General features: G+C 40.6%; 1 protein-coding gene across 1 annotated transcript in view; it reads right to left on the minus strand.

Annotated features, from left to right (window-relative positions):
• The window catches only part of LOC131559332 (uncharacterized), a 52,802-nt gene that overhangs the window by 19,285 nt on the left and 6,820 nt on the right, over positions 1-26,697 (minus strand). Inside the window, 19 exon segments of the mRNA XM_058807662.1 lie at positions 1,493-1,703; positions 2,865-3,051; positions 4,294-4,460; positions 5,234-5,425; positions 6,622-6,729; positions 7,668-7,805; positions 8,875-8,989; positions 9,392-9,614; positions 10,557-10,693; positions 11,745-11,892; positions 13,749-13,786; positions 14,745-14,831; positions 14,948-15,114; positions 15,511-15,568; positions 16,389-16,431; positions 17,821-17,861; positions 18,916-19,047; positions 19,518-19,654; positions 22,888-22,960. Coding sequence (XP_058663645.1) covers positions 1,493-1,703; positions 2,865-3,051; positions 4,294-4,460; positions 5,234-5,425; positions 6,622-6,729; positions 7,668-7,805; positions 8,875-8,989; positions 9,392-9,614; positions 10,557-10,693; positions 11,745-11,892; positions 13,749-13,786; positions 14,745-14,831; positions 14,948-15,114; positions 15,511-15,568; positions 16,389-16,431; positions 17,821-17,861; positions 18,916-19,047; positions 19,518-19,654; positions 22,888-22,960 — 2,402 coding nt within the window.

Here is a 26,697-nt window from a genome sequence, read left to right on the forward strand (position 1 = left end):
TGACGAGGTAGGCAGTCTATTAAAAAGACGTTATGTTTTAAAACAAAGATGTTTTGTAAAATATTAATATGAAATGTTTCAACTTACCCAAGCATTTTCCCTGGTTTATTTTAGTCCCATATTATAATATGTAGTTGATACACTTTTTTTCTGACTGAATAGACTCTTTGTTCAAAATTTTCCCAGTTGTCTCTAGGATACAAAACTTTATTAATAAAGTGTGTTTTCAATTTGACTTGCTCCTGGAATACAAAGTTGTTATGGATTTACAATTTTTACAGCTCACCCTCAGCACAGTTTAGTATAGTTTAAAAAAAGGCACTTGCAATAACAGGGAAAAGGAAGGAAGTTTATAAATGCAAGCCCACAACAAATGTAATTGGTGTTTTTGTGCTAGATCCCATGCATGGTCTTCAGGTTGTTTTAAGATGGTCTTAGTTGTTTCAGACTTCTGACTCAGTTCTACTCAGTTTGCATGGGCAGAACTAAACAAATAAGAACAAATAAGAGGGTTTTTTTTTAAATAGGCATATGACCTAAACTGTTACACTGAGTAACACAGCAAAGTTTTCATTGTCTATTGGAAGTAAAATATTTTCAAGTACTTTCTCTTTTTAATTTAAGAATGGTATTTTATTATGAGAAGTAACAGGGAAAACAAGATCCAGGGTGTTTTATTCTGAAAGCTTCAAATTGAAGTGTTAAGGTTTCATATATTTTCTCAGTACAAACCAATTAAAACTCACATAAATCAACAGGGGATTTTGATGTGCCCAAATTACACCCTTTGCTTTAAAAAAAAAAAAAAATTATGTGAAAAGTCTTATGCCACTTCCTCCTAAGTTGCTCCTTCCCATCACATATGATTCATTCACAGCCCAGGAGAGCCCAGGATGTGGATGCAAATCGTGGGGCTGGTTGTGAGCACACACTTGTCCCTCTTTACATTTCCAGCCTCTGTGGCTGCTCTTTGGGACACTTGCAAAACAGAGTTGACTCAGGGATCCAATATCAGCAGCTTCCAGCTGTGTCTCAAATTCTCTTTGTTTTCCAGGGCTGGTCATACCTTTTGTTCCACAGAGCAGAATTGTGGGAGCAGATATTTATACTCCCTTCTTATGGCCTCTAGGTGTGTTGGCTGTGTTGTATAACTGCAGCACTGTGGCAATAAAAAATAATTTTCCTTTATGTCGTATATTATAATAAGTTAGGCTTAAAATCGCACTATTTAAAAAAATCTAACAAGTATTTTAGGCAAAGAGTGTTCTACAGATAACCTTAATTTATGGAACAAAACGTAAGTAAAAATTTCCCACACAATGTCTTTGCTTATAGAGACCACTTCTTGGGAATGGAAAAACTCCAGCAAACGACTCCACTGGCTGGGGTGGTTTCTGTAGTGCAGAACAGCCAGTGTTTGAAAAAGCTGTGTCCCTTCTGGGTCCCAGAGCATGAAAAACTCCTCTGAGAAGATAAGGGCAGTTGGACAGGCAATCAGCACATCTTCTGCCTCCTCCTTTGCATCGCTGTCTGCAAGGCCTGCATAATCATCTGAGAGTTGTTGAGGATGTTGTACTCGCTGAGATTGAGCAGCTTGCGATAGTTCTCGTCGGTGTATCTGACTGAGAACATGCAGTAGGGGGAACAGGAGCTGGTCAAATCCAGCTGGCCTTCCTCCATCTCTGAGCAACAGCGCTTGACACCTGAGAGAAAGAGTTGTTGTTGCTGTGACATGATGTTTATCTTAACCAGTTTCAAACTGTCCATAAAGTGTCAAAGAGCACAACTTTTCCCTTGAAGAAAATTCATAGGGTTTGAATGCAAACAGTGCAGGTCATATTCACCACCCTAGTCAAGAGAACATTGTGAGTCTGAAGTAAGGAGGGCACAAGGGAGAAGTGAGGGATGGCATCACCATGTTCATCTACAGCTTACTCAGAAACATTTGTCTCATTAAAGCCATGGATCAGACAAGGATGTCAGCCTGAAAGGGCACTCCAAAAGCCAGTGTCCATGCACTGCAGTTGGGATTTCTGTGAACCCTGGGCAGCTGGGATTTCTATAAACCTCAGTCAAAGAAGATTATTGCTAGTAAGAGAATAGAATTTAAGTGAGAAAGGAGCAACAGAAACATGTGGAAACTGAGAGTTCCTTCAATGCTGAATAAGGTCCAGGGCACCTGCCACCAGGATCCATCTCTGCCTTTCTGATTTTTGTGTCACACAATTCCACAACAGCAGTATTTTGGGCTTAACCTCCCAGCTACCAAGGAGCAGAGCAAATGCATCCTAGTACCCTGCAGTAAAGAAGAGGAGTACAAAGCAGATGATCTGGCAGAAAAGGAGTGACAGGCCCTGAAAACAGCACAGTCAGTACAATGATCCCTGGGCTGATGCTGTACCAAAATGAGACCCACTAATCTTAACGTTACTGGAATTCAGCCTGAAAGCCAGGCTTTCTCCCCCATCCCTCATATTGGGGAGGAACTATGGTTCCTCAAGTGTAGAATTAAAACCTGAACAATAGACAATATATGCAGTGGGAAATAATCTGAGAGAGCTATACCTTTCACAGGAAAAAAAAACCTTTTGTAATTGGGTAGGACCACTTCAAGTAACAAATGGGAGAGAGGTGAAGGTAGACACCTTCCAGCAGACACAGGCTGTGCTGGTTCTCTTAAGGCCACAATGAAGACATGAGTGAACATAATAGCTTTGACAGGGATGGGAAAACAAGTTCAATTAGCTAAGAATCCCCCATGAACCCAGTGAACAAAGACAGCCAGCAGCAAAGAAGAAGTCTCTATCTGAGTCAGGGAAGCAGTGGTGTCTTTTGTTTAATGCTTTGCTACTACTGTAACTTACCAGGTGCTTTGTACTCTTGGAAGGTGTCATTCACAAGGGGAAGAAAAATCACAATTGGACATCCTGGCAAATCTGAATCTTGGAAGATGTAGCACTCCTTCAGATTTTTCTTATCTTCATCAGTCAAAGAAATTGTTGGGAATGGGATTTTCTGCTCTGAGTAGTATTTACATGCCTTATCTAGAGACTGGAGGATCACAAAAATGGTCAGCACTGGAAATCAACTTCACTGTGCAAAGACCCCAAATTGTCATCTACTATTAAGGTTTAGTGACTCAGACCCATAGGGCGAGTTCTGTCTTATCAAGGGTTACTCTATATATAATTGCCACACATAGTGACTACATTGCTAATCATAAGCTCTAAACAAACACAATTTCAGAATTAAAGAGTTCACCCAGGGCACAGCTTTTTTAAAAAATTGAAGCAATTTGCAGAAGTTTAGGGTAAAGCATTAGTTTTAGCAAATGAAAGAGCCTGTGTTAATGCATTGTATAGAATTAACTAGAGAAGGAAATCCCAGCAAGAAAATGTTTAAGGTATCTTATTATGCTTGGAAGCTAGGAGATAAGAAAGTTAAGTTTGAATGTGCAATTTTATCTCTGCCTGTGCAGTCATTATGGCACAGTGTTAATTGAGATTAATACTTTACTGAGAAAATCTGAAGTATTAGGCTATGCTATAGATTTTCCTTGAAATGTTTAATAAAATATAATGTAATAATATGCACTGTATTATTTACTCTGCACCATCTAATAGCAAACACTGTCAAGCAGAAAAAGGTTTCTACTAAAATACTTAAAACTGTAGCAGTCTTTTTTTATAAGTTTATCTAGACAATGAATGAGGCTGAAATAAAACTTCATTACATCTGTCTCATCCAACATACAGATGGGTAAAAAATCCAAACTTTTTTTCTGCCAGCTAATCAGCTTTATCTCCACAAAATGGGTTTTCTGCAGGAAGATGCTTATCACTGAATTTTACTTGTAGTGTCTTATTTGTCAGCCCAGAAAGGATCACCTGCTAATATTCAATTAACTCTTTTTATATTCTAACTTAAGTCAAAAGAAATAAATTCCTCATCTTTATGAATATTCCTGTGCATGGTCCAGAATATGCACAGGAATATTATTTATTATTATTTATACTACTTGATTCAGTATAAAGCAGAAGGGGCTCCTCCCATTACTCTAGAAATCACCATACTGACACCGCCTTGAATAATTCAACGTGTTCATAAACCAGCAAGAAAGAGTCCAGGAATGGCAGGAAGAAATAGGAACAGTATTAGTCACTACAGTGAAACATATAGGGGAATGCAGGAGTTGTAAACAAACAGCCGATTAAACCAGCAGTTCTGGATGCTACAGGCTGGGCACTTACAAGTAAAAGGAGACACAACACATGGTAACAAGAGCATCCTCACCGATGTATGTGATCCAGTAGTATAACTTAGATAGATGATGACATCCACCTCCCTCTGTGGCCTTAAAAGTGGTGCACTGCTGGTATTGATGAAAAATCCAGCATCTATCATGCCCAGCTGATCAGGACTTTGCATCAACTGGTTGGGACGTGAGTCTAACACAGTGTCTAAAAGGAAAATATTTTATGAATAAGAATAGATCTGTGGGTATTTTGACTGGAAAAAGAAATTTAAGGTGCAACTGACCATTCCAGAGGCCTGGTTTAATTTAATTGCTATACTACTAGATAATCAAACAGGCATGAGAAGGACTGCAAAACACCTAAGTTCCAGTTATGAAAAATCATTGCTGAGTTTCAAGGCAATATACTGCATTAACATGGCACACCTATTAATGCCAATTAGCTACGTCTAATAATTAACTTAAATCTGCCTTGCTTCATTTCAGTCATTTTTTCATCTGCTATCTGCCATTGCTTTGGAGAACAAAGTATTTTCAATCCTTTATACATTTGGACTTATGCTTCCCACTCAGTCCCCTCTTCTTTGGACTAGAAAGCCCCATTCATTTCCAGTTTTCTGTTATAGGTGATATTTTCCTGGATATTTCAGTTGCATCTGAAGTTAGAAGTATAATCTTGCCAAATTAAGCTTTCTCCTATGTTCACTCTGCTCTCTGCAACTTTAAATTTGGTTGTGTCACCTTCAAGTCTACCTTCTCAGTCTGGACTGCAGAGGTCTCAGCTGAAGCAAACTAACACAAACATTAAGTCTTCAGTACCTGACAACACTGAAGTCTTAGTGTCTTCTCTCTATTCAGATAATAAATGTTCTCTTGGGAGGATTTTTGTCCCCTGCCAAGTCTGACAAGCTTCTTTCCTAAAGTCCCCACGCCAAAACTCCCTGAAAAGGATGCCAGTTAGACATTAGTGGCCATCACCTTTCCACCGACAGAAGTGCTTGTTCTCCATGTAGTTGTTGTGCAGCTGGTAGCCCTTCAGGAAGTTGTGGTGCTGGGCCACGGAGAAGCGGTCGGTCAGCGCGCCCCGCAGGGCGCTGGACAGGGGGCCGGGCGGGGTGTACATGCGAGTCCTCAGCTCGTGGGGTCTTGTGGGCAGCACCGGGTCCTCATCTAGAGCAGGGGGGAAAAGCCGGTGAACTGCTTGGTAACTTACGCTCCTTTCTGGCTGCCCTGGCACAAAGGAGTTCTCAGGGGCTCTTCTGGGATGATTCCCTGGACGCACACAAACTCTTCTGGAATGGAGGGAAAGGAACGGCTGCTGGACAAAGCTCTGGTGATGGTCTTAAGCTTTGGGCTGAAGACAGTTCATCAGAAGCAATCTTTAGTGTTGGAAAAAGGACATCTTAAGGAAATTAGGCAATTCAGAAAATGTTCTGTCAGAACTTAAATATCATCACAGGAAGATAGCATGAAACAGACACAAGCGTTGAGAAAATGGGGCTGATGAATACACTGCTGCTCAGCCAGATGGGCAACAACAGCAACCACGGGGTCCGTTGCAACAGTGACAGCTGCAACCCAATAATCACTCATGGCTCCATAAGCATATGCTTAATCAGCACAGTGAGAGCACTCCAGGAGAACCTGGGGCATACATTCATATTCAGAAACTATGGGTACTTTAGGGAGTGGGTAGATGGCATATGGGTGAAAAGCAGAAATATGGCACAAGGTGTGGTATTCCAGAAATGACAATGTGCTTTGCCAGCCTGAGAGGCTGACAGTGGAGCAGGAGAGACTTGGTGGTTTCCATGATTGCACATTGTATTTCTGCATTTTTCAGGATGTCTGTAATTATAGTTACTATCATATCAAGAGATTTAGCAATAAAATCACAGTTTCTGTATTGCTTCAGAAAATACCCTCTGGGCCTCATTTATCTTTGTGTCAGTATGAATACAATGCAGTAATTACTGTACTGAGTAAAAAAATAAAAACCCAGGAAATTGATTAACCAGTTGATATTAAGGTTTATTCTCCTCAGTAAAAAATACCATATTCTCTGCTGTTGTTTCTTGGTTCTGTATGGTTAAGTGAGAGCTGTAATGCCAGAACACTTCCTGAGAAGTGTCTCACCCCTCTAAAACTTCCTCTGAAGGAACCAGTAGAGCTTTAGTAAATATTGTAATTACAGCAGCTTTTCCCTTTTCCCCTGATTACCCTCTTCCTCTTACTCTATTCAGTGTGAGGAAAAGTCACTATCTCTTAGATCCTATGATGCCAGCTTCAGCAAAGGCAACAAGATGATGCCAAAAGTCACACAGGAAAATAAATGACCATAAATGAAAGGCTAAGTAATTTCTCACCAACTTCATCTATTCTGTCTTCTGTCCATCTCTTCCAGAAGTCCTCTGAACTGTGGGACAGTCCCCATATTTGTAAAAGGTTCACAGAAAATATACTGCTCCACATACCTGTAAAAGGAATTAGCGAACACAAGGACATATTTTAACAAGAAAATGCCCTTTTCCTTCTCTTTTGACCATCTGGCTTAATTTTTAATGGGCTTAATGCAAATATTTCTAAACTTCTATGCTATTAAATTCCTCTTTCTGCCTCATTGATTCACATCATGCTACCATCAACTTTGTGCCTAACCTAGTGTATGGCTCTGCCACATGGTAAGGAGAGCAAAGAATGTCAGGCAAGTAAAGGAGAAAACAAGACACACTTGCTCAAGAGGCAAAACAAAGAATTCAGATAACACACCACAAACACATAACTTCCATCCCCATCTTCCTTTCTCCATCTTGTCTTTTTCTGCACTTACTCTGATCAGTAACTCTTTCAACACTCTGAATTGTTTCACAAGGGGATGAACTGGCTTTTCAGATGTTTGTTTGTAAGACAAGATCTCACACCACAGTTTGTAAAGGCTCACACATGCAGGAGGCTCCAGCTCCATTGTGCACTCTTTTCTCCATCCAGGATTACCCCTCTCTGCCTTGCCACAAGGGCACTGGCGGCTCTGTTGACAAAACAGAGTGCCACCATACCACCAGTCATTGTAAATTTAAATCTGACTCACAATTGGACTTAAGTTGGAGCGCATTCAGAGAGGAATCAGAAGAATAACCAAAAAAGCAGGCGTTATTACTTACAATGAAAGAATTAAGGATCTTCATCTATTCCATCTCTAAGATACAGACAACTCATCTACCAAGACAGTGACAAGACAGTGACAAGAAACTAAAAAAAGATGTGTTTTTTTACTGTATTCTTTTGGATAAGCTACCACTCCCATTTCCCCGCAGGCAGTGTCCAGCATGTTAGGACAGAACTATCTACCTGCTGGTTAACAGCATTGCACTCCTCCAAAGTGTCTCTGTGCCAAGACAACACTATACCTCACCTTGAAGGTAGCAGATGCGAGACTCGGGGACCTTTTTTAACATGCGGCCCATGAAGAACTCGCTTCCGAAATGCTCTGTGCGAACAAACGCGCCGTACTTCAGCAGTCCCACCTCATAGGGAGTGAACTCCACCCACTCTGCAATAAATACAGCCACAACAGGACATTTAGAGGGCTCCCAGAGAGGTGTGGAGAGAGGGGAAGTTTGGGCATACATTGGTCTGAGTTATGTTTAATCTGTTGCCTTTGCAAAGCCTCACTCTCACAGATCTCCAGGGAGGTGTCTCAGCTTGGGCATGGTGGTGATGAGGAGGCAGGAGCAGTTGTGCTGGTCATGGTGGTGCTGCTGGTGGCACAAGTGGCACACTGGGGGCATGGCAAGGCTCCAGACCTTGCACATCCCATGTGCACACACCAGTCCAGGGTTTTCCAGCACCTAGGCAGTTTTTCTCTGCCCTTCCATACACCATGTCCAGGTGACCAGTACTTCACCAATACAGTTAATTTATCTTCCCTAAATAATTGCTAATGTACAAAGATATTTATGTACTCAGCTCCTCAGAAATTATTTTTTCTGTAAGAGACCAATTATACTCTCTCTGTGTGGTACTAATAGAAACAGAACTAGCTCTTGACTTTCTTGGATATCCTCTCCAAGTGAAGTGCAGTTGTTTGATATAACTGCAGCATGAGTGAAACCTGAGACAGAAATGTCATGGACTGTAATTTCGTTTTCATTTCAGAAATGGTTCATTTTCTTGCCTCAACAATAAAAAATTGTATCTGAATTTTTATTTTCCCCTTATCTTCTTTCTGATCCTCCATAGGAAAGAAACACAAACAAACAAAACAATGAGAAAAGCAACAGATTCAGTTGGGAGCCTTCCCAAACTCTACCCATAACCATGTGGTCTTCTTCATACTGAAACAATAACTGGCTGTTGAGAAAAAGCAATTATGGGATAATTCCAATATTTCTCAAAATGGCCTTTCTGGAAGAATTTCTACTGTGTATGTTGAGACAGGGAAATGCTGCTCTCCAAAACCCTTGTATTAAAATTGTAAGGTATGGAGGCAATGGTTATTTCTCCAAATAGCAACTGACACATAAGGATTGTTTACTCCAAGTGCTACCAAGAAGAGAAGAGCGATGACAGGAATTCAGCTGCCAATTTTAGCCTGAGAGGATCTGAAACAACATCCTTACCTTTGAAATCATTGGTGCTGTAACTATCCCGGACACAGACCGACACATAGATGGGCAGTGGGTTCTGGCCATCACACAGTGCTTCTTGCTGATCTGAGAGCTTGTGGGGGTCTTTCTGGTTTTGAAGAAAAAGTGTTCACGTGAGAGGAGCACATGGTGAATTCACCGGCCCCGGTGCGGGAGGAGGCGGGAGGCTCCACTCCCAGCATGCAGGACACGCTCTGGCAGCTCCGCCACACAGAGCACTGCAGGTACCCCCACCAACCACCACAGACCAGGCTCCCAGGCTCCAGCCTGGCTTTGTGCATGGATTCACAAAAAGATGAGGAGGGAGACAACTATTTCTGCACACGTCTATGATTGGGCGAACCAAAACTACTACATAATGCGCTATTTTGTTAACACAGAGAATTCCCCTCTGTTTTGAGGGACATTCTATGAAATGATGGACTAGTTTCCTCTCCATCCACTAAGGGAAAAACACATGGTTCCTTAAGAAATGGAACAGCCATCATACCCCATCATTTAGTAAGTACTCAATCATGAGACCCCAAAGATCTATAAAAGATGTCCTGTATCCCTCTTCTTTCCGCTGGCAAAGCTGCTTGTTGTAGTACTTCATGCGATCCATAGAGAAACAGCCCATCTTGCATTTTGTTGCTTGTTTTTGGGCTTCACCAATATGTGAGTCCAGGTCCTTCTGTGACCAGTAGGCATCTCTGTATAAGTTGGCCATGGTCCTGGAGAAAGAAAATGCAGACAGCAAAAATTAAAAGGAGCAAAAGAAGACTGGACATTTTGTGCTTTCAGAACAGAGGTTTACATTATGGATTCCCTTCTGCTCACACATACTCTGGTTTAGCTGCTCCATCCAGCAGAATGAACACTTCAGAGTTTCTATGACTGTTTTTAAAAATGGCACTAAAAAAAAGGTGGGAGTTTTACGTTCTTAACTTTTTTTTTTAAGCAGAACAGGCAGAAGCTTAAGGGATAAAACTGCCAGGTGTGAACTTATATTTGTGAAGCACAGTTTAGGCAGAAAATTATAATAAATTTTCTTTGCTTGATTTTCAGAACCCTAAATTCTTTCATATTAGCTGCTATCTCCTGCCTTGATTCACTTACTGTTAATCTTATGATATCACTATGCTTTATTTTAACATCAACCTCTATTTTACCAACCTCCTCTGCATAGAACAATCAGACATTAGGGAGCTGTAGGTCCTGTGAGCAGGGAATGACACTGCCCAGGGAAACACAAAACTGGCAGGTTGCAGGGGTCAGTATGCACTATCCAGCAGTTTTTTCCAGCTAGAAATCACAGTCAGTATCAGAAGCTAACGGGACCACAACAGCTGGGATTCAGTGCAGAAAGGAAGGGGCATGATGCTATGGGCATCCACAGTTACATCCATAGTAACCACTGGAAAGCATCTTGATGAGTGTAATTGTCATATGCACATTTAACTGCTGCACGTGTGGAGTTGATAAGCACAGTAAAGAGCTCCTTACAGGAAAAGCATGCACTAAATCAAGCTAGTACTTAATGGCCTGTTACTGAGAAACTTGTTTATATCATGTTTGAAGAAAATCTCCTGATCTTGTTTGCTTTTAGGAGTTTCTCTCTGCATCAGTGTGACCCTCAGAAAGCCTGGTCAGGCCTCCTGCTCGAGCTGGCTTACCACGTGGTGCCGGACAGCCCACTGATGTACGTTATGCAGTCCAGGAGATTTAGCTTCTTGAGTCCCATGAGGCTGCCATACAATCCTGTCATTGACTTCAGTCCTCCTCCTGTCGTGATGATAGCCACGACGGGCACCTGTAGGGCAGAGGGAGGATGGGACATTCACACTGACAGCATTCAACTTTGCAGCCCACACTGCAATGGGGTCTGGTCACCACAGGCAGCCCAGGTCCTGATCTCAGAGCCCAGGTCCCTTTTCAGAAGGAAAGACTCCAAAACCCAGCAACAGCTGCTACTGCCACTTATTTCCCTTTGGATAAACATGGATTCAGAGATTAACCCAAACTCGGATTCTTCTATTGCCTTCATCTCTAAGGCAATTTAGGCACAGACGAACAAGAATAAACCTTCTGTGGAAGTAACAATGTATTATCTATGCATCACTCACTCCACTACTTATTTCACACACTGACTACTTCCGTATGAAAATCTGCCTGCCAATCCCATGAAGAAACACTCAGTTCACAGCTACTGTTAAGTTACCCTCAGCAATAGTGTTATTATTCAGTATCTTGAAGTTATTTTAAAATAAATTACATCATTTTAAGGAATTTCAAAACTGCAAGAAACAGAAGATACAAGAAGCACTCAAAGATGTTTGTCCTAAACTCTCACAAAGTAGTGAAACTGGAATAAGGGAAAAAAAAAATCTTTGCTGTGGAATGTATTCAGTAGTTCTGAACCAAGGCAGTGACAGCTCAGCCTGGCAGGAATGAACACACCTCAACTATGAAAAATTCCAAACTGATAGTAATAAAGGATGGTGACTGTGTTTTCAGTAACAAACCTTAGCAGCAGAAGCAAATGTACTTAAGACACATGGAGCAGCTGGTACCTGCACAACAGATAGGTGTGGCCTGTTTTGCTGACCACTCATAGAATCACAGAATCACAGAAATTCTAGGCTGGAAGAGACCTGTAAGATCATCAAGTCCAACCCATATTCTAACAGTTCAACTAGATCATGGCAGCAAGTGCCACATCCAGTCTTTTTTTAAACTCTTCGAGGGATGATGACTCCACCACCTCCCTGGGTAGATGATTCCAGTATCTGACCACTCTTTCTGTAACAGGAGTACATGAAAACACTAGAGATTCAAGTTCTATCCACTCAGCACACACGTACTTCTTGATCCTGCAGATCGTGTGGTAGGTGAAAAACATTTTTGAGAGCACTTGCTACATATTTCTTTCTTTTCCCCAGGAAAGCCATCTCTTCAGAACATAAGTTAAACCCAAAGCGCATGTCCAGGTCTTGGTGGCATGTACAATTGCTAAGATAAAAACAGATACATATATTAAATATTAACACACCCATATCAATCTTAGGACGTTGATCAAAGATAATCTACAGCATCCTTCCCTTCAAACAGGATGATGCAACATGACAGGAGCCAGAGAGAATAATAGTACTATTTTTAAAAGTATGAAACTCATGTCAAGACTAACTAGTGCCATCATTCCTAATTATCGCTAACTGGAAGAAACAATGTACAGTGTTTACAAATAAAAAAATATTTAAATAAATATTCTACAACTGAAATATTTACTAGTTTAGAAAATCCATGGAAACGGTAAAAAGTGAAAGTATTGATTCCCATTTCACAGGTTATTTTCTCATTCAAAATCTAAAAATAACACTCATTTTCCAAAGGCTGGCATATTCAATGTGAGTGAAGATTCTCCTTCTGAGGAACCGGAGTGGGAGCGCACCCCCCTCTAGCGGTGAGCGCGGCTGGGGAGGGTGGCGGGGAGCCCAGCTGGCTGGAGACACCGGGGTGACACCGGCCCTGGGACGGGCAGAGAATGGACCCCTGGGCAGGAGTCACCCCTGCTGCTCTGCTGCGCCCACACGTGCACAGGCTGCTTCAGGGCTCAGCGCTGGAAGCTCTATTCCACATCAACCTTCACTCAGAAATTGTAAGGTTGATATGGAATATCAACCTTAGAGGAAGATTTCACTGGAGTCTATTTTGAAATTTAATAAGCCGTTGCTTAAGGCCCCACAATTGTAGTTTATTTCCCTGGGCATTTTTGCTCTACTGCTCACTAATCTCCCTCCTGGTTCTTCCTGCCCTGCTCCTATAAGACGTCAACAGGCAAGAGATGGTCACGGTCAGGTCAGATCTACATTGCCAGATGACAGGGGTTTGCTTTTTCTTCCAGTGACAGAACCTCTTTCTTCTACTGGGTCCATAATTTCTATGAAACTAGTAAAGGAATTTGATTATGAGCTTTCTCTACCACCAAATTTGGATAAAATCAAGTTTGTATAAACTATTCTAACCTTATTTGTAAATTAATTCACACAATGGGAATTGAGTTAGGCAGAGTGGCAAAAGCCAGTTTCTACTGTAAATCAAGATCCAAACAAACTATTTCTAAAGTTCTCTGAAAATAAAATAAATAAGCAGAAGTTGTTTTTCCTGTTGTGGTATAACACTGATTTTCCTGTTATCATTGACCACTTGCTGTTTTGAAATTAATGACAGAAAACTCTGTTTGAATTCAAAAATATTCTTTTTCCTTTTATTTCTTAGTCAGACACACACAAAAATACCAGTCTGTCCAGTTCTATGTGTTCCACATAGCTACAGATAACCTGAAGTATCTCCATGTTTACTGATGAGTATTAAGGAGCATGTCTACAGACGTCAAACCACAAGTTAACTTGTTTACCTTAGTTTCTACTCAATATATAGTATAACTGGATTTAACAGAACACAAGGTTCATCACCACTGAATATTGACAGTAAAGCGAAAAAATAATTCTTAATTCCTGATTAAACAAAATGTTTACATCTGACTATTCTTTTTTTGTCATTGTCAGCTAGCTTTGTTCTTTTTGTGAATTTCAGAGACTGACACTGACCAAAGAAAATATTCTGTGGTCAGAATGAAAGGGATAATGCTGAAATAAACACATGTTTATTTAATGCTTTATCAACAGATTAAAGTGAAATCTTCCTAAGGCTAATTATGCATTATATATTATGCATGTATTTTACATTTTATTATAAGCACATTCTAGTTTTCAGACTGAGAATGCTTGCTTGTGTCATTTCCATGTGGCTAAAACAATATGAAAATCAATGAACCAAGTATAAAGGAATAAAAGAAAATCTCTTACCAAGGTTTTGCTGTCACATTCAAGTCAAATCTTTTCTCCTGGAAAGCAAGAATGTGTAATTTTTAAATTTTAAAGTTTCTATTTTCCCTTTCTGTCTTGGGGTCAGAGTTTGATTTATAACCCAGCAATGTCTGGCAATCACAAACTTCAATGTCTGGGATCTTGGCATATATTTCCAAAAGCATTCACTTATCATTAGTGGAACACCCCTACCTACAGATCCTAAATCCTCCCAGGCTGAAGAAACCTTTAAGCATCCTGGTATAAGAGGTTTCTGCGCCTCACACAGTAGGTCCCATTTCCTGTACAACTCATAAGCTTCCTGCAGCATCCCGAATTACCATTTTTTGTGCCTTTTCCATTCTTTATGCTCTAGTACACAGTACATCTTTGACATCCCAGACATAGTTTCACAGTGAAGAGACTGCAAAGTCTGCATTTGCTTCTGCCCACACTTTATTCTCTCTTAAAAATCATTATTCCAATCTTCATATTAAGTTATAAAATGTGCCCTGTTCTGATAGGATATCTTAATGGCTCTTTTAAATCAATATTCTCACTATATTATTTAAAATACATACCCCATGACTAATATTTTCAGCATCTTTCAATATATTGTCCTCTTAAATATATGGTTGACTAAGGGCAGGTTTATTGATGTTTTCCTATTTTGTGCCCGAGGAGCAACTTTCAGTTTGGATCCTAAGCAAAGGGGGAGTCAGCAAGTCTTTGGGTAAACAGGGGGAGATGTTCTGAAGCAAATATGGTATTTCTTTTAGGTCTCTGTCTCCACTACCGGCACAAAATGGAGATTAATACAGGGAGAACCTGTCTCTGTGGAGAAAACATTTGGAGAAACAAAGCTCCTGTTTTCTCAAAGTCTAATAGAAAAGCAGAATGTTTCTGACACTCTTAGTGGCCATCTGGGACAATCTTATGAGGAATGGTTTCTATTGGAGTGAGCCATTATTACCAACACCTGGAAGTGATGCCTACCTCTGCAATGGTCGTTTTCCTTCCCATGGGCAGCGAGTTCAGCATCACGACTGGGGAGCCGGTCTCTGTGCTGTACCTACAGGACCACTGGGAAAACAACATGCTTTAGGACACAATCAGGAATGAGTTTACCCTCTCTCCTTCCTCCCACTTTCTTGAGAGCCACTCAAAATCTCTCCACCCCTGAGGCCACTCCAACATACAGGGTGGTAGCGCCTCTTCTTTGGCAGCATGACATCCAGCGTTGGCTCTGCGTACTTGATGTAGTGGAACTCGGTGGGACACGCTGGGCTGACCACTCCATTGGGGCCCAGCACGATATCCTGTGTCCCCTCAAAGGAGCCCTTCACAGTCAGGGAAAGCTCTTTCTCTAAAGTAGCAAAACAAAGATTAATATGATTAAGCAGAAAAATGTGCTAGCTTGATTAAATGTGGGGTGAGGGTGGCATAGCTTTGCCCAGGGCAAATGCTGGCACTACAGGGTAAAGAGCAAAGAGGATACTTTTCTGACAGAAAGGGGACTCTGAATATTCCTGCTGTGACACAGAACTGGGATTTCAACTTTATTGTGCATTTAATAGGCCTTGTTAACATATATCTAGATGAGGTCATTGGAGTCTATAACAACCTAATGTGTTTACCTGACATTAACTCTACTAAATACTCTAAGCACTATTTATTTCGCTAACACATTAGATGGAAGGGGCATCTTCTCATAAGTAAGCATGCAATTACTGGTAAATAGATGACAAAGCAATAACCTTACTTGATTTTTGCTTTGTCTTCTCTGCCACTTCAACTTCCAAACAGCAAAGTTCACGACACTGTGAAAGACAGAATGCGGGATTCTGTGAGAAAGATCATCACATCCCATCCTCGTTACAGGGAGCTGTGGACCCCTCAGCTTGGAGTCACTTGGAGCTCTGAATTCCCTGGCATCTCCAGGCTTTTTCCCATTAGCTGCTGACTAAAGAAAAGGAAAAGCTTTGGAGGGAGTTGCAGGAATCGCATGTGTGACACTGACTTAAGATTGAGCACAGTGAGAGGAATATACAAAGAAGGAAAAGCAGGACTGTTTTCATGATTGTAGCATAAATACAAAGGGTTAAACTAGGAAATAAATAAATATATGCCACTGAGAGATCAAGAGTCAGTAGTAGGAAGAGTTTTCTGAAGAAGCATTGCTTTTAGCATTTTGGGGGTTGATTTTTTAATGGTGCTCACTCTTCTTCAACGTACTGTGTTTTGACAAGTCAGTATTTCATACAGAACTTACCCAAGGGATAGGAAAGGTCTGGGTAGATTATCAATAAGTGACTTCACAGCCTTTTTCTCATTGTGTTCTGATAGACAGTAGTACACTTTTTGAAGTACTAGTACCAGAGAAAAATTCTGTCTCTGTGTGTGTGTTTGTGTGTGTGCATGGTGTGGTGAAGTATAGGAAAAATTAGAAATAAGGAAGTATAGGACAAATGGGATATCTCCAATGAACAGGTAAATAAAATGTCCCATTCTGAATGTATCTAAATAGGAAAGAGGAAAGAAAGAGAAAGAACTGGCCTACTAGCTTCTTTAATCCCCAGCCTCCCTTGCACTTTACATTAAGGAATCACTTATAGAAAATATCTTGGGAAAGACACATACCACCAGCACTCCATTGCTAGCAATCATTTCATGAGGACCAGATCTAGGAAACAAAAACATTGATTTTTTAACGTTAAACAAATCCCATTCATCTTTACCCAAGATGTTGCCCTTTCTTCCCACTTCAAAAAACAACAGTCTGAGGGGACCCCAGCAAGCATGTAACAAACTCCTTTCCTTGCCTGCATGGACTGAGCACTGCTCTGAGGAGACTCATCTCTGTACCAAAGCTGAACAATGTTTAACATGGTTATTTTTTTACAGTGCAATCTCATGATCATCTAAAATGGAATCTCCTGTTAGGCAGTCAAATTTTTCTCACTGTAACATGTGAAATAAATGTATTTCAGCTGATACACCTGCATGTCCTTGTTGGGAAGACAATTATATGTATTTGCTGGCATGCAAATATTTTGAGTTGCAAGGGACCCATGAGGATCCACACCTAGTCCAACTCCTGGCCCTGCACAGGAGAACCCCAAGAATCACACCATGCGCCCGAGAGCATTGTGCAAATTCTTCCTGAACTCTGGCAGGCTTGGTGCTGTGACCACTTTGCTGGGGAGCCTGTTTCAAAGCGGCACAGGGCAGGCAGCACCAATTACATGGGAAAAAACCCCAAATGCCTTCCAGATCATTCAAGTGAATGAAGGAGATGTGAAATCAGAACATGGTGTGGAGCAACTTGACTTCTGGCCTTGGGTCTCCAATAGTATGACAGCTGGCCTTAGCTAGTCACTCTAATTCTGCCATGCCTCAGTTACCTTGTGGCCACACAGAGACAAAAAGGGTGATTCATGGGTGGCAGGCTGACCATGCTGGAGAAGGAGCTTTACATCCTTACAAGAGTTCCCATCCCATTGTGATTGTGTTAGGCAGAAAGAAAACACAATTACTAGGATTCAAAGAGTACTGCAAGGGAAAACTAAAGGAATTGGAGGTACACTGAAAACCTAACTAGGATGTTTCAACACTAAAACTGTGTCAAATACATGACCTGAAACAGGCAAGGAAAAATTGATAGGCAGGAATGCTTACACACTCAGAAAGCCTTCTGAAATGTCCCCAGGTAGATAAATCATAGAATAGTTTGGGTTGGAAAGGATCTTTAAAGTCATCTAGTTCCAATCCCGTGCCATGGGCAGGGACAACTTCCACTAGACCAGGTTGCTCAAAGCTCCACCCAGCATGACCTTGAACAGTTCCAGGGGTGGGTCATCCACACAGCTCTCTGGGTAACTGGTAGATGCATCGTTGAGAGCAGCTAAGCTACAGAACAAGCTAATCCATCAGGTGTTGGGGACTGCAGCAATAATGCAGGAGAAGCCTGAAACTTTTTTACAGAAATACCCAAAGCATGACTTCTAATACTGTTTTTTTGTTTTATCATTAATGATTTTTGCATTTTTAAAATAGTCTCTTTATCACTTACGCAACCTCCAATTTGAATTCAACCTCTAGCTCCTCCGTGGCCTGAAAGCAAGAAGAAGATATTAAATGAAGTAGCTACATAATGCTTTGTCCTTAGTCTAAACCACAGTCTGATAGGCAATATTGAAGTTATTGGTTGCAATGAGTAGCCTGTGATAAATACTTCAGACTGGGTGGCCTGAATCAAAAATTCAGCCAGATGATCAAATGATTCCTTCCTCATCTCCTTCTGACTTCACAATATCACCAAAACAACCTATATTTCTTAGTGTGAAGCTGCTGCAAAAAAACAATTTGCAACTTCCTTTATTTTCTGAATTCCACCCTTTCCTTCCAACTATTCCTGGCACTGTCCTGCCATGACTTACTGTACTGGATATTATCTTGGAAATTAAACATACTTTACACCCATTACTTTACCATAATAAACAGAGAACAGTGAGTGATTCAGAATTCCTATTATGCAACCCCAAGTAAGGCAGTGTTGATGTGTACAAGCTGATTGTGAATGACCTAGTTTGGATACCAGAATTTCTCCCTGGTAGCAAGAAGTTGTATGTGAGATATTTTGCTGATCTTATCCTTAGATCTCAAAGGGAATTAAGATTATTTTTCCCATTTTATAGATGGGAAACTAAGAAACAGAGTGAATTGTCATCCATTTATAGTGGGATATACACAGGGGTAAATTCGCCTTTTGGGGTGAAAGAAGACACAAGCAAAGGGGCAGGGCTTTATGAATTATGGGAATTACTCAGGTTATGAATTACACGGTGAAAAAAAATATACAGATTATTCACCCTGCAAGAGCTGTATGGCCTTGGTGTTGCTCAGAGGTAGCTTGCAATTAGATCCCTCCCCTACCTACTGCACTGTTTCAGTCCTATGGTCTTTAATAATTTAAAAAATATTGCAAAGAAGAGTTCAGACTCTCAAATTCATATTTTTAATCACATTTTTGTGGTTATAATTTGAATGGCAATTAACGCACTCATTACTGGGGTAAGTAATCTATGGCAGGTTCAGAAAGATTTTGAGACTGTTCTGTAACTCTCCACTGGTTTCCCAGTTGCTTTAGTTGCTTAGTTGCACTCACATTTGGGCTAGGTTTGAAGTACAGGATCACTGTTCTTTCAAGTGGAAGTTTAGCAGTATCAAAGAGTGCACAGAGGAGATGGTCATCTGGAGTAGCAAAATCCTCATCATACACCGTGAGCTCCAGCACGTTCTGGAAAAAGAGGGAGAAGAATTTGTTATTGTTTCTCAGGCTAGACATCATTAGCTCCAGGCAAAAAGTATTGCTGAGGATAAGCTTGAGAAGAAAAGCTGAGAAATTAAACATTATCCCCCTTTAGAAAAACATACTTGAGCAGCATATTAATTCTTGTCTAGTTCATTTTAATTGCTGTAATGAAATACATTGGCTGTACCTATACAAAGCTTGGGTAACTCCCAGATTCTGTATCCATCTGGCACTGACCTGTCTCTTGTTTCCTTAAAACTTCAAAACTGAGCTCGCTTTCTGGCCCTCCTACATAGCACCACTGAACAGGCACAGGAACTCTGTAATCTCTGCTGTTAAATGCTTTGAGCAGTCCTTTATTGTGTGCCATCTCTTAAACAATTCCTGGGTATGGTTCAGGAGATACATACACGAAATCCTCAGGCTGCTTCAAGCAGACAACTTTGGTTCCTTACCTTGACCTGACTCTGGATTCTGAAGTAGAAGGTTTCGTTCCACACTGGATTGTCAGAGTTTCTCACAGTTTTCGTGCGTGACCTTTCAGACGTCGCAGTCGGCAGCCACAAGGACACGTAGCAATCAGCCTGGCTTACTGGGCAGGGGAGAGGCAAAAAATCAGCCTGGCTTACTGGGCAGGGGAGAGGCAAAACAGTTGCTAATTGGCAAAGGCAGCAGAGCTACAGGACACTGGAGAGGTTACTGCAGCAACTGGTACCAAAAACAAGCATAAGTTATTTAAAGATAGAAAAGTCTGATGCCATGTAACTTTCCACGACTCCCTTCTGATAGGGAAAAAGCACTGACCACAAGATGACCTAGAAGAGGAGGTGGCTTCTGTTCTTCCTTGTATGAGTTACACACAGCACTGATATTGTGCATTAAAAAAAAACCACTGAGAATTTTTTCTTCTAGTCAGCCACTTCAGTTTCTCAGCCAACAAGCTTTCCCATGCTCTTGTGTGCATGCACACACACACACACACACACACACACACACTCACCCTGAGCTGCTCTCTGATAAGAGGGGTTGGAACCTTCCTCCACTTTTTGAGAACAACTGCAAAAGGTCTTCATCTCTGCCTTGCCCTCAGTGATGTTCTTTGTGAGGGTTTATGAAACGAGCTGCAGAACTACGCCTGCTGTATGTGATGGCAGAGGCTTCCTCCAAAAGGAGCTCACTGAATTAGACATTGGAATTTAACTAACTGCCACCTACAGGAAGAAGGGGGACCAAGTCTCTCTCCCAAAAGGCACCAGAAAGTTAGTGAAAGATTTTACATCCTTTTTCTCACCTAAATTAAGGTATATCTCAAACAGCTACAGACAAAAATGCCATTTACTGTGTTTCTTCTTGGAGGTTATGCAAGGTACTTCGGCACCTTGAAAGCCTCTCTGATGCAGTCCTCAACAAAAAAATTATCAGCTGTTATGTAATGCAAAAGGTAACTAGCTTTGAGAATTATTTCCTGTGATGTGAGACTTTTGAGAGAGACGTGATGGCAGCAGTAAATGGAGAAGATCCTTCAGCAGCAGGTAAGGACTCTGCAGGCAGAGCAGGGAACAGGAGCTTGTACACTGACCTGTGGGGAAAAGCAAAATCTTGCCTGTCTGCAACAAGCATTTTTTCTCTTCTTCTTCTCCTTCCTTCTCCACCAAGTTTTGCCCCATGTCACCCTACAGCTACTGACTCTCTCAAACTGGTTGGAGGCTGCATTTTATGCTGTTGAAAGTGTTCAAGAAGCCTTGCTGCTTTCCTGTCCAAGTGAGAGGGAAAAAAATCTGGAACTGCTTGAAAAATGATATATGAATTGTGATAGGTCAATGATCGGTTTTCAATTTTTTAACATTACAATGCAAAAACAACATCAACGAAGTTTAATTCTGTCAATTGTTTTTTCTAAAAAAAGCTGTTGAGAAATTAGCATATTCCTACTGAATAAAAAAAGAATTCCTCCACTGGAGAAGTTTGTTTGGAAAATATTGAGTAGACCCTAGCCTTCTGCCTGTCTTGCTCTACTTCACATTTCAGATCTTAGTTTGGCTTTAAAAATGAGATTCTGACAGCAATTTCACTGTACTTGTCTAGAGTCATTACATCTACTTTAATTCTACCTTCCCACAACTCTTGTTTCTTAGCCTCCTTGTGAAAAATTACTCCTTATTCGCCTTCTTTGTCTCTTCTGTTTTGTAGCAAGAGCTTCCATGTCCTCCTCAATAATTTCACTTTCACACCTAAGGACTATAGACTCTTCAGTCCCTCTGGATGTAAAAGTTGTTTCAAGTTATTCTGTTTCCTCAACTGTTTTATTTTTTTAATTTTAATCTAGGAAATTCCATGCAGACAATAATGCTTTGAAGAATTTTGAAATTGCAAAAATATGTATTTGAATATATTTGGATAATCTAGAAGTAATGCTACTGATTTTAAAATGCATTAAAGGTGATTTTTTGTAACTACTATATGACTTTGGCTTTATCACTTCAAATCAATGACAGATGGCTGTTTGGCTGGCAAGCACTTTATTCTGCTGATGTGATTCATGATTCCTGTATATCTTAACTGTACTTTGAGATACAAAGCATATCAAGCAATCCTTAATCAAGCAATCCTTAATTATATGAGTAGATGCAGCCAAACTAGTCAGCTGTGTATTTAATGCAAAATGTTGCCTCAGTTCTGCTTGCACAATCTGTTTCTACAACCTCATTATTTGCCTTGTTGCCTGACACACAGAAGATCTGAGATGAGTCCCTGATGAGACCTTTTTGTGTTCTTGCTTCACCACACGTGTGCCACAGCCATGGACCAGGAGGGAGGTGCAGAGCGTGCAGCCCAGTGATGTGACCCAGGATACAGCTGTTGTCTGCCTCACTCAGAGCTGTGACACAGGGAGGTCCTCTGGTACATCTTCCAGAAAAACATGTGACAACCACAAGGTAAGACAGGAGTGGTACTGCATGGTAAGTCCAGATCTTTCTCTCTCAGAAAATCTTTGCTGACTCATTGTGTGCAAGACATTATAGAGTCAATCACCGCTGCTCACAGCAAAACAGCAGAATCAAGAGACTTGTGAGGGTTACGCTCAAACTCAAGCCAAGCTCACGCTAAAACTAATTTCGGCATACTTTCACATAGCTCTATTTTTTACTCAAACAAAACAAACTGTTAACTTGTCTATTTTGTGTGGGACACCTCTCCACAGCAGATATGTGGATAGTCCACGTTCTTTTACAAAACAGTGGTGTTTTCCTTTCTAACTTACTTCCTTCCCAACACTTTCCTGCCACATGACTCACACTCTTGCTCAACTGCAAGTCTGCTGCAGAAGCCTTAGAAAGGACCAAGCATCCAGCCCTCAGTTAGTATGTTTTTTTAACTGTCCTCAGGGTAATTAATGATGGCATTAGCCTGCTCGTGATGATCATAAAAAGTTTTTCCCTGTTCAATTTCTCTTTGTCAGAATCAAGACTGAGGATGTTGAAAAGGTTTGCTCCTCCCAGGCACATTTCCCAAGGTGCTACAACCCATCAGCAGAATTACCCCATGTTTTTAAAAACATGGAATGGAGTCTTTCAGCTACCTCTGTCAGAAACTCTCCTTTCTTTGACAGAAAGTATTTATTCCCAAAAGCGCATTCAAGTCTTGAAACCAGTCAGAAAGCACAGGGAGAACAATGAAACAGCAGCAAGGACTGGCCTTGTTTATAATAATTAGTTTACATAAACACTGGGCTATTTCAGAAACACTAAGAAAAGGCTGTTACAAAATTATAAAAGATCTAATTTGCCTGTTTCCTGAGTTACCACTAAGAATGGAGATACTTACAGGCATCCACTCGCTGGAGATTTCTCATCCGGATGATCCTTACCGTCAACAGGTAGCAAGGAGAGGATTCTATCTAGAGAGGAACAGTAAAAATGGGATCTGAATAAGCCTTTGGTGGGAAATATTTCAAATGTGCAAACTACCTGGGTGCCACAAAGCATAAATACAGTTGGTAAAACTTGGGCCAATTATCTCACTATTTTGCAGAATGAAGCTTCTGCTGTTAAAAATGTCTTAACATTTTATATATTTCACTGTCTTTTTGCTTTGTTACTCTGAGGTTCCAGATTGCTCATCAGAGCAGAAAAGACTCTGAATTCCAAAAAGGAATAAATCCCTGACAATTTACACAGCCTGTGAGATGCTTGCAAAACCTTTCACTCTGAAATTTCTGAGTCTAGTCTACAACGTAACTACAGTCTCTTGAACACATTAAATTCACTGGTGGGTACCATGATGAAGTTGTCAAAATGCCATCAATCTTAGTCAGAGCTACAGTCAATCCCCCTAGTAAACACCCATATGGTCCCATAGCATTGAAAATAAAATGCTGCGGAGAATATCTGTTGTTGTGGACTCCCATGGGATAAACCCAAAGTATCACTTTTTAAGAGATGTTTTTCTGCTTCAGAAACATTGATTTACTGCAATTTACAATTGCACAAGAAAAAGAGTAATAGTAATGTGAGCTTTTGTAAACCACAACTATGAGATAAGCCAATGGCTACAAATTGTTACCTAAATATTTAGGATCCAAAGATTTAGGTATGGGTTGCCTTCGGAGAAAAATAAAACATACAACCGTCCTCCAAAAAAACCATAAAGACTGAAAGTGCTAAACTTCCTTTGTTCCCTTTAAATATATTTGCCTTAATCTTCTATAAAACAAGTCTCTCCAACTTTTGTGGCTGCAGGGACCTCTTCCTATTTATTATTAGAAGATAAATGTGAGTTCCTTCTTCTAAGCAACACAATTTCCTGCTGGCTCATTCCATAAACCTGTCTCTGGCTCAGAACTATATGCAAAAGGTTATTTTGACCAAGCCAATAAATAAATCAGCATTTCCTGTGGCTGTGACACATGGTTATTTCCTCACACTCCTAGAAACATTTCCATCTGCATAAGTGGTTAAAGCAGAGCCCCACAAATCATTCTTTTTGACAATTTCTATTTTTATAAACAGGTTTCCTGTCATTTAGGAGCATCCTTCTATTTCTATAGCACTTCAGAGACTTCCTATAACCATTATAAACAACCAGACAAAATAGATGTTAAGACAGAAACTGGAAGAACCTCACTTGAACCAATTTTTTTTTTCCTCAAGAGAACAGAGAAAAAGGGTCTTATTTACAGAGGGAAAGGTAATTATGCCTCTTTCATCACAAGAAATTACTTTTCCAATATGCAATTGGAATCCTCTATTCTTTCCTCTAACATATCATGTTATGTTAAAATCTTTTTACAGAGTTCTTAAAAACCATTGCTGCTTCCACCCCTCTTATATGTGTCTCAAGAAATTGATGACTTTTTTCTTTTTTTAGTGCTTCTTCTTGAAATTCAACCAACGAAATCTATTTACCTTCTATTTTAATTGTTCTCAAAAGAGAAAAATCCTTACAGAAGCTGCAAAATTTGCAGACAGCTGGTGGAAGGATATGTCCTCAGAGCTACCTCGTGCAAAGACACTGGTTCAGATTTTAGAAACAGTATTATCCATGTTAATACAGTTCTACACCCTGTTAATTTACGCTTCTTCTCAGCTGGGTAATGAGCAAAGTGGATCACCATACTCACATGTTAGGAATGAGCTTAGGCACCTCAGCATATGCCCTAGAAGGCAGAAACTCATTGTTCCTTAGGTTCTGCATAAACATGGAGGAAATTGTAGCAGGCATTTATCTCCAAAGATTGTGTAAGGTGGTGCCAGCTCCTGGATCAGCTCTGGCAACACTTCCACTGACAAGCAGCATTGCTTGAGTGATAACCAATGAATTCATTATTTGCAAAGCCATTTGTGATTCTTAGATAGGAGAAAACTTAGGTTGGGTTTTTTCTTTTAAAGAATATTAGATGGTTTCTGCCATCTGACCGCCTTCTTCCTGATTCCCATGCAATGACTTTCTAACATGTTAGCCAGATTTTCCCTATCTGGCATGGAGAAATCAATTCTTACAGACACAGGATTCACAAAAGGATTTACTGAAAAGTTACTGAAAAAAAACCCAAAAAAATCAGTGGCTTACAGAAGCTGCAGTAATCAGGACCTATGCTTGCACTAGGGGAGAGGCAGATGCCACCAGGCAGCTCCCTGAGGAAAGGCAGGAGCCAGGCATCAGTCCTGACAGTCCCAGCAACAGCCAGTGGTGGTAGCAAGGACAAGAGGGAGGGTACAATGCACCCGGGGATCAGGCCTTGCCAGTTCTTCTGCTCTCAGGAGGATTTGTCATTTTAATTAATTCCGGTAACATCTTAAACAAAAGAAATGTATTTAAATAGCAGCTGGGACAACTATAACATGATGCACCAGGGTCTAGTTATAGAGACAAAGAAAATAGCAGTCATGCATGTATAAAACAAAAGACAGAGGTTCTGTTATTCTGTTTGCTTAACACCTATTATGATATCTTTACCAGAAAAAAAAAAAAAAGCTGCTGCTTTTTAATGAGGTTCCATATACAGAGACGTTTCCACCACAGCAAATTGCCAACTTGTCAGCTTGTCTTCAATTTGGTGTTTCCCAACTCGTGCTCTTGTGTGTGTAACATGCAGTATGCATGCAGTATAGCACTCTGAGGTGCCACTGCATGAGTAGGCTGTATAGTGCTAGTTTCTCTGAAGTCCCAGGGAAATGAAGTTTTACTGGGATTCTCCAAACAGCAGCTCCATCTAATGTAAAACAGACCTCATAGTCTCTTCTTCTGATATTATAGCTCTTCCCATAAAAAAGAGCAACATGGTATGATACTTGGCACTAAGTTACTACATTGGTATAAGTCAGGGATTCCTCTGTCATGTGAATGATAGCCACTTTCTCCCAGCTGAGGAGTAAGAATTTGAAAACAGAAATTTTACTGTCATGAGCACTCTGGTGATGCAGGCTGCCTGCATTCCGGGAACATTTGTGCCTCTGCAGCCTCTTTAAAGTCATGCTTACATTCAGATGTAGGTATGTGTGGCATGCATCCATCTCAAGAAGCACTGCTGTAAATTACTCCACTAGTTTAGCTGTGTAACACATCCTGTCATAAGTGGCTGTGGAGCTCTAAAATGGCAGGACTCCTTAATGAGCCAAGAATCCATGAGACCAGAGGGTGACTCTACTTCTGTATCTTTTTCTTTTTTTTTTTTTAACTTGCTTTTCTCTCAGTAGCTTTCTTTCTTCAGCCTTTAGGCTTCTTCATCTAACAGACTCTGCCAGCATGGACGGCTGCTAGCTACATTTTTCCAGCTTGTGATATCAACAGTATGAACATTCAGCCCTTCACTTACTGTAGATTACCCCAGTCAAACAATTCCACAACAGTAAAGTCAAATGTGTGCTAGGTGAATGCTTTTAAGGTTTTTTTTTTTAGTGTTGGGTGCTTGGTTTAGCATAGATAGCAGAATATTGTAGCTGCCTTCCCAAAACAGAGACCAGTCATCCAACAACACTGACCCAGAGAAGTTACTTTTGAATCTTCGTGAGCAGTCAACACATCCTGAGACTTGACTGTTCCTCTTTTTAGATTGGTATTTATTCCAAAGCAGTTATAAACTAACAGAAGAATAATGCAGAGAGCCTGAAATTCACATTCAGTTTGTGTGTTTGA

The sequence above is a fragment of the Ammospiza caudacuta genome, chromosome 6 (assembly GCF_027887145.1).
Source record: "Ammospiza caudacuta isolate bAmmCau1 chromosome 6, bAmmCau1.pri, whole genome shotgun sequence".
Classification (NCBI taxonomy): Eukaryota; Metazoa; Chordata; class Aves; order Passeriformes; family Passerellidae; genus Ammospiza; species Ammospiza caudacuta.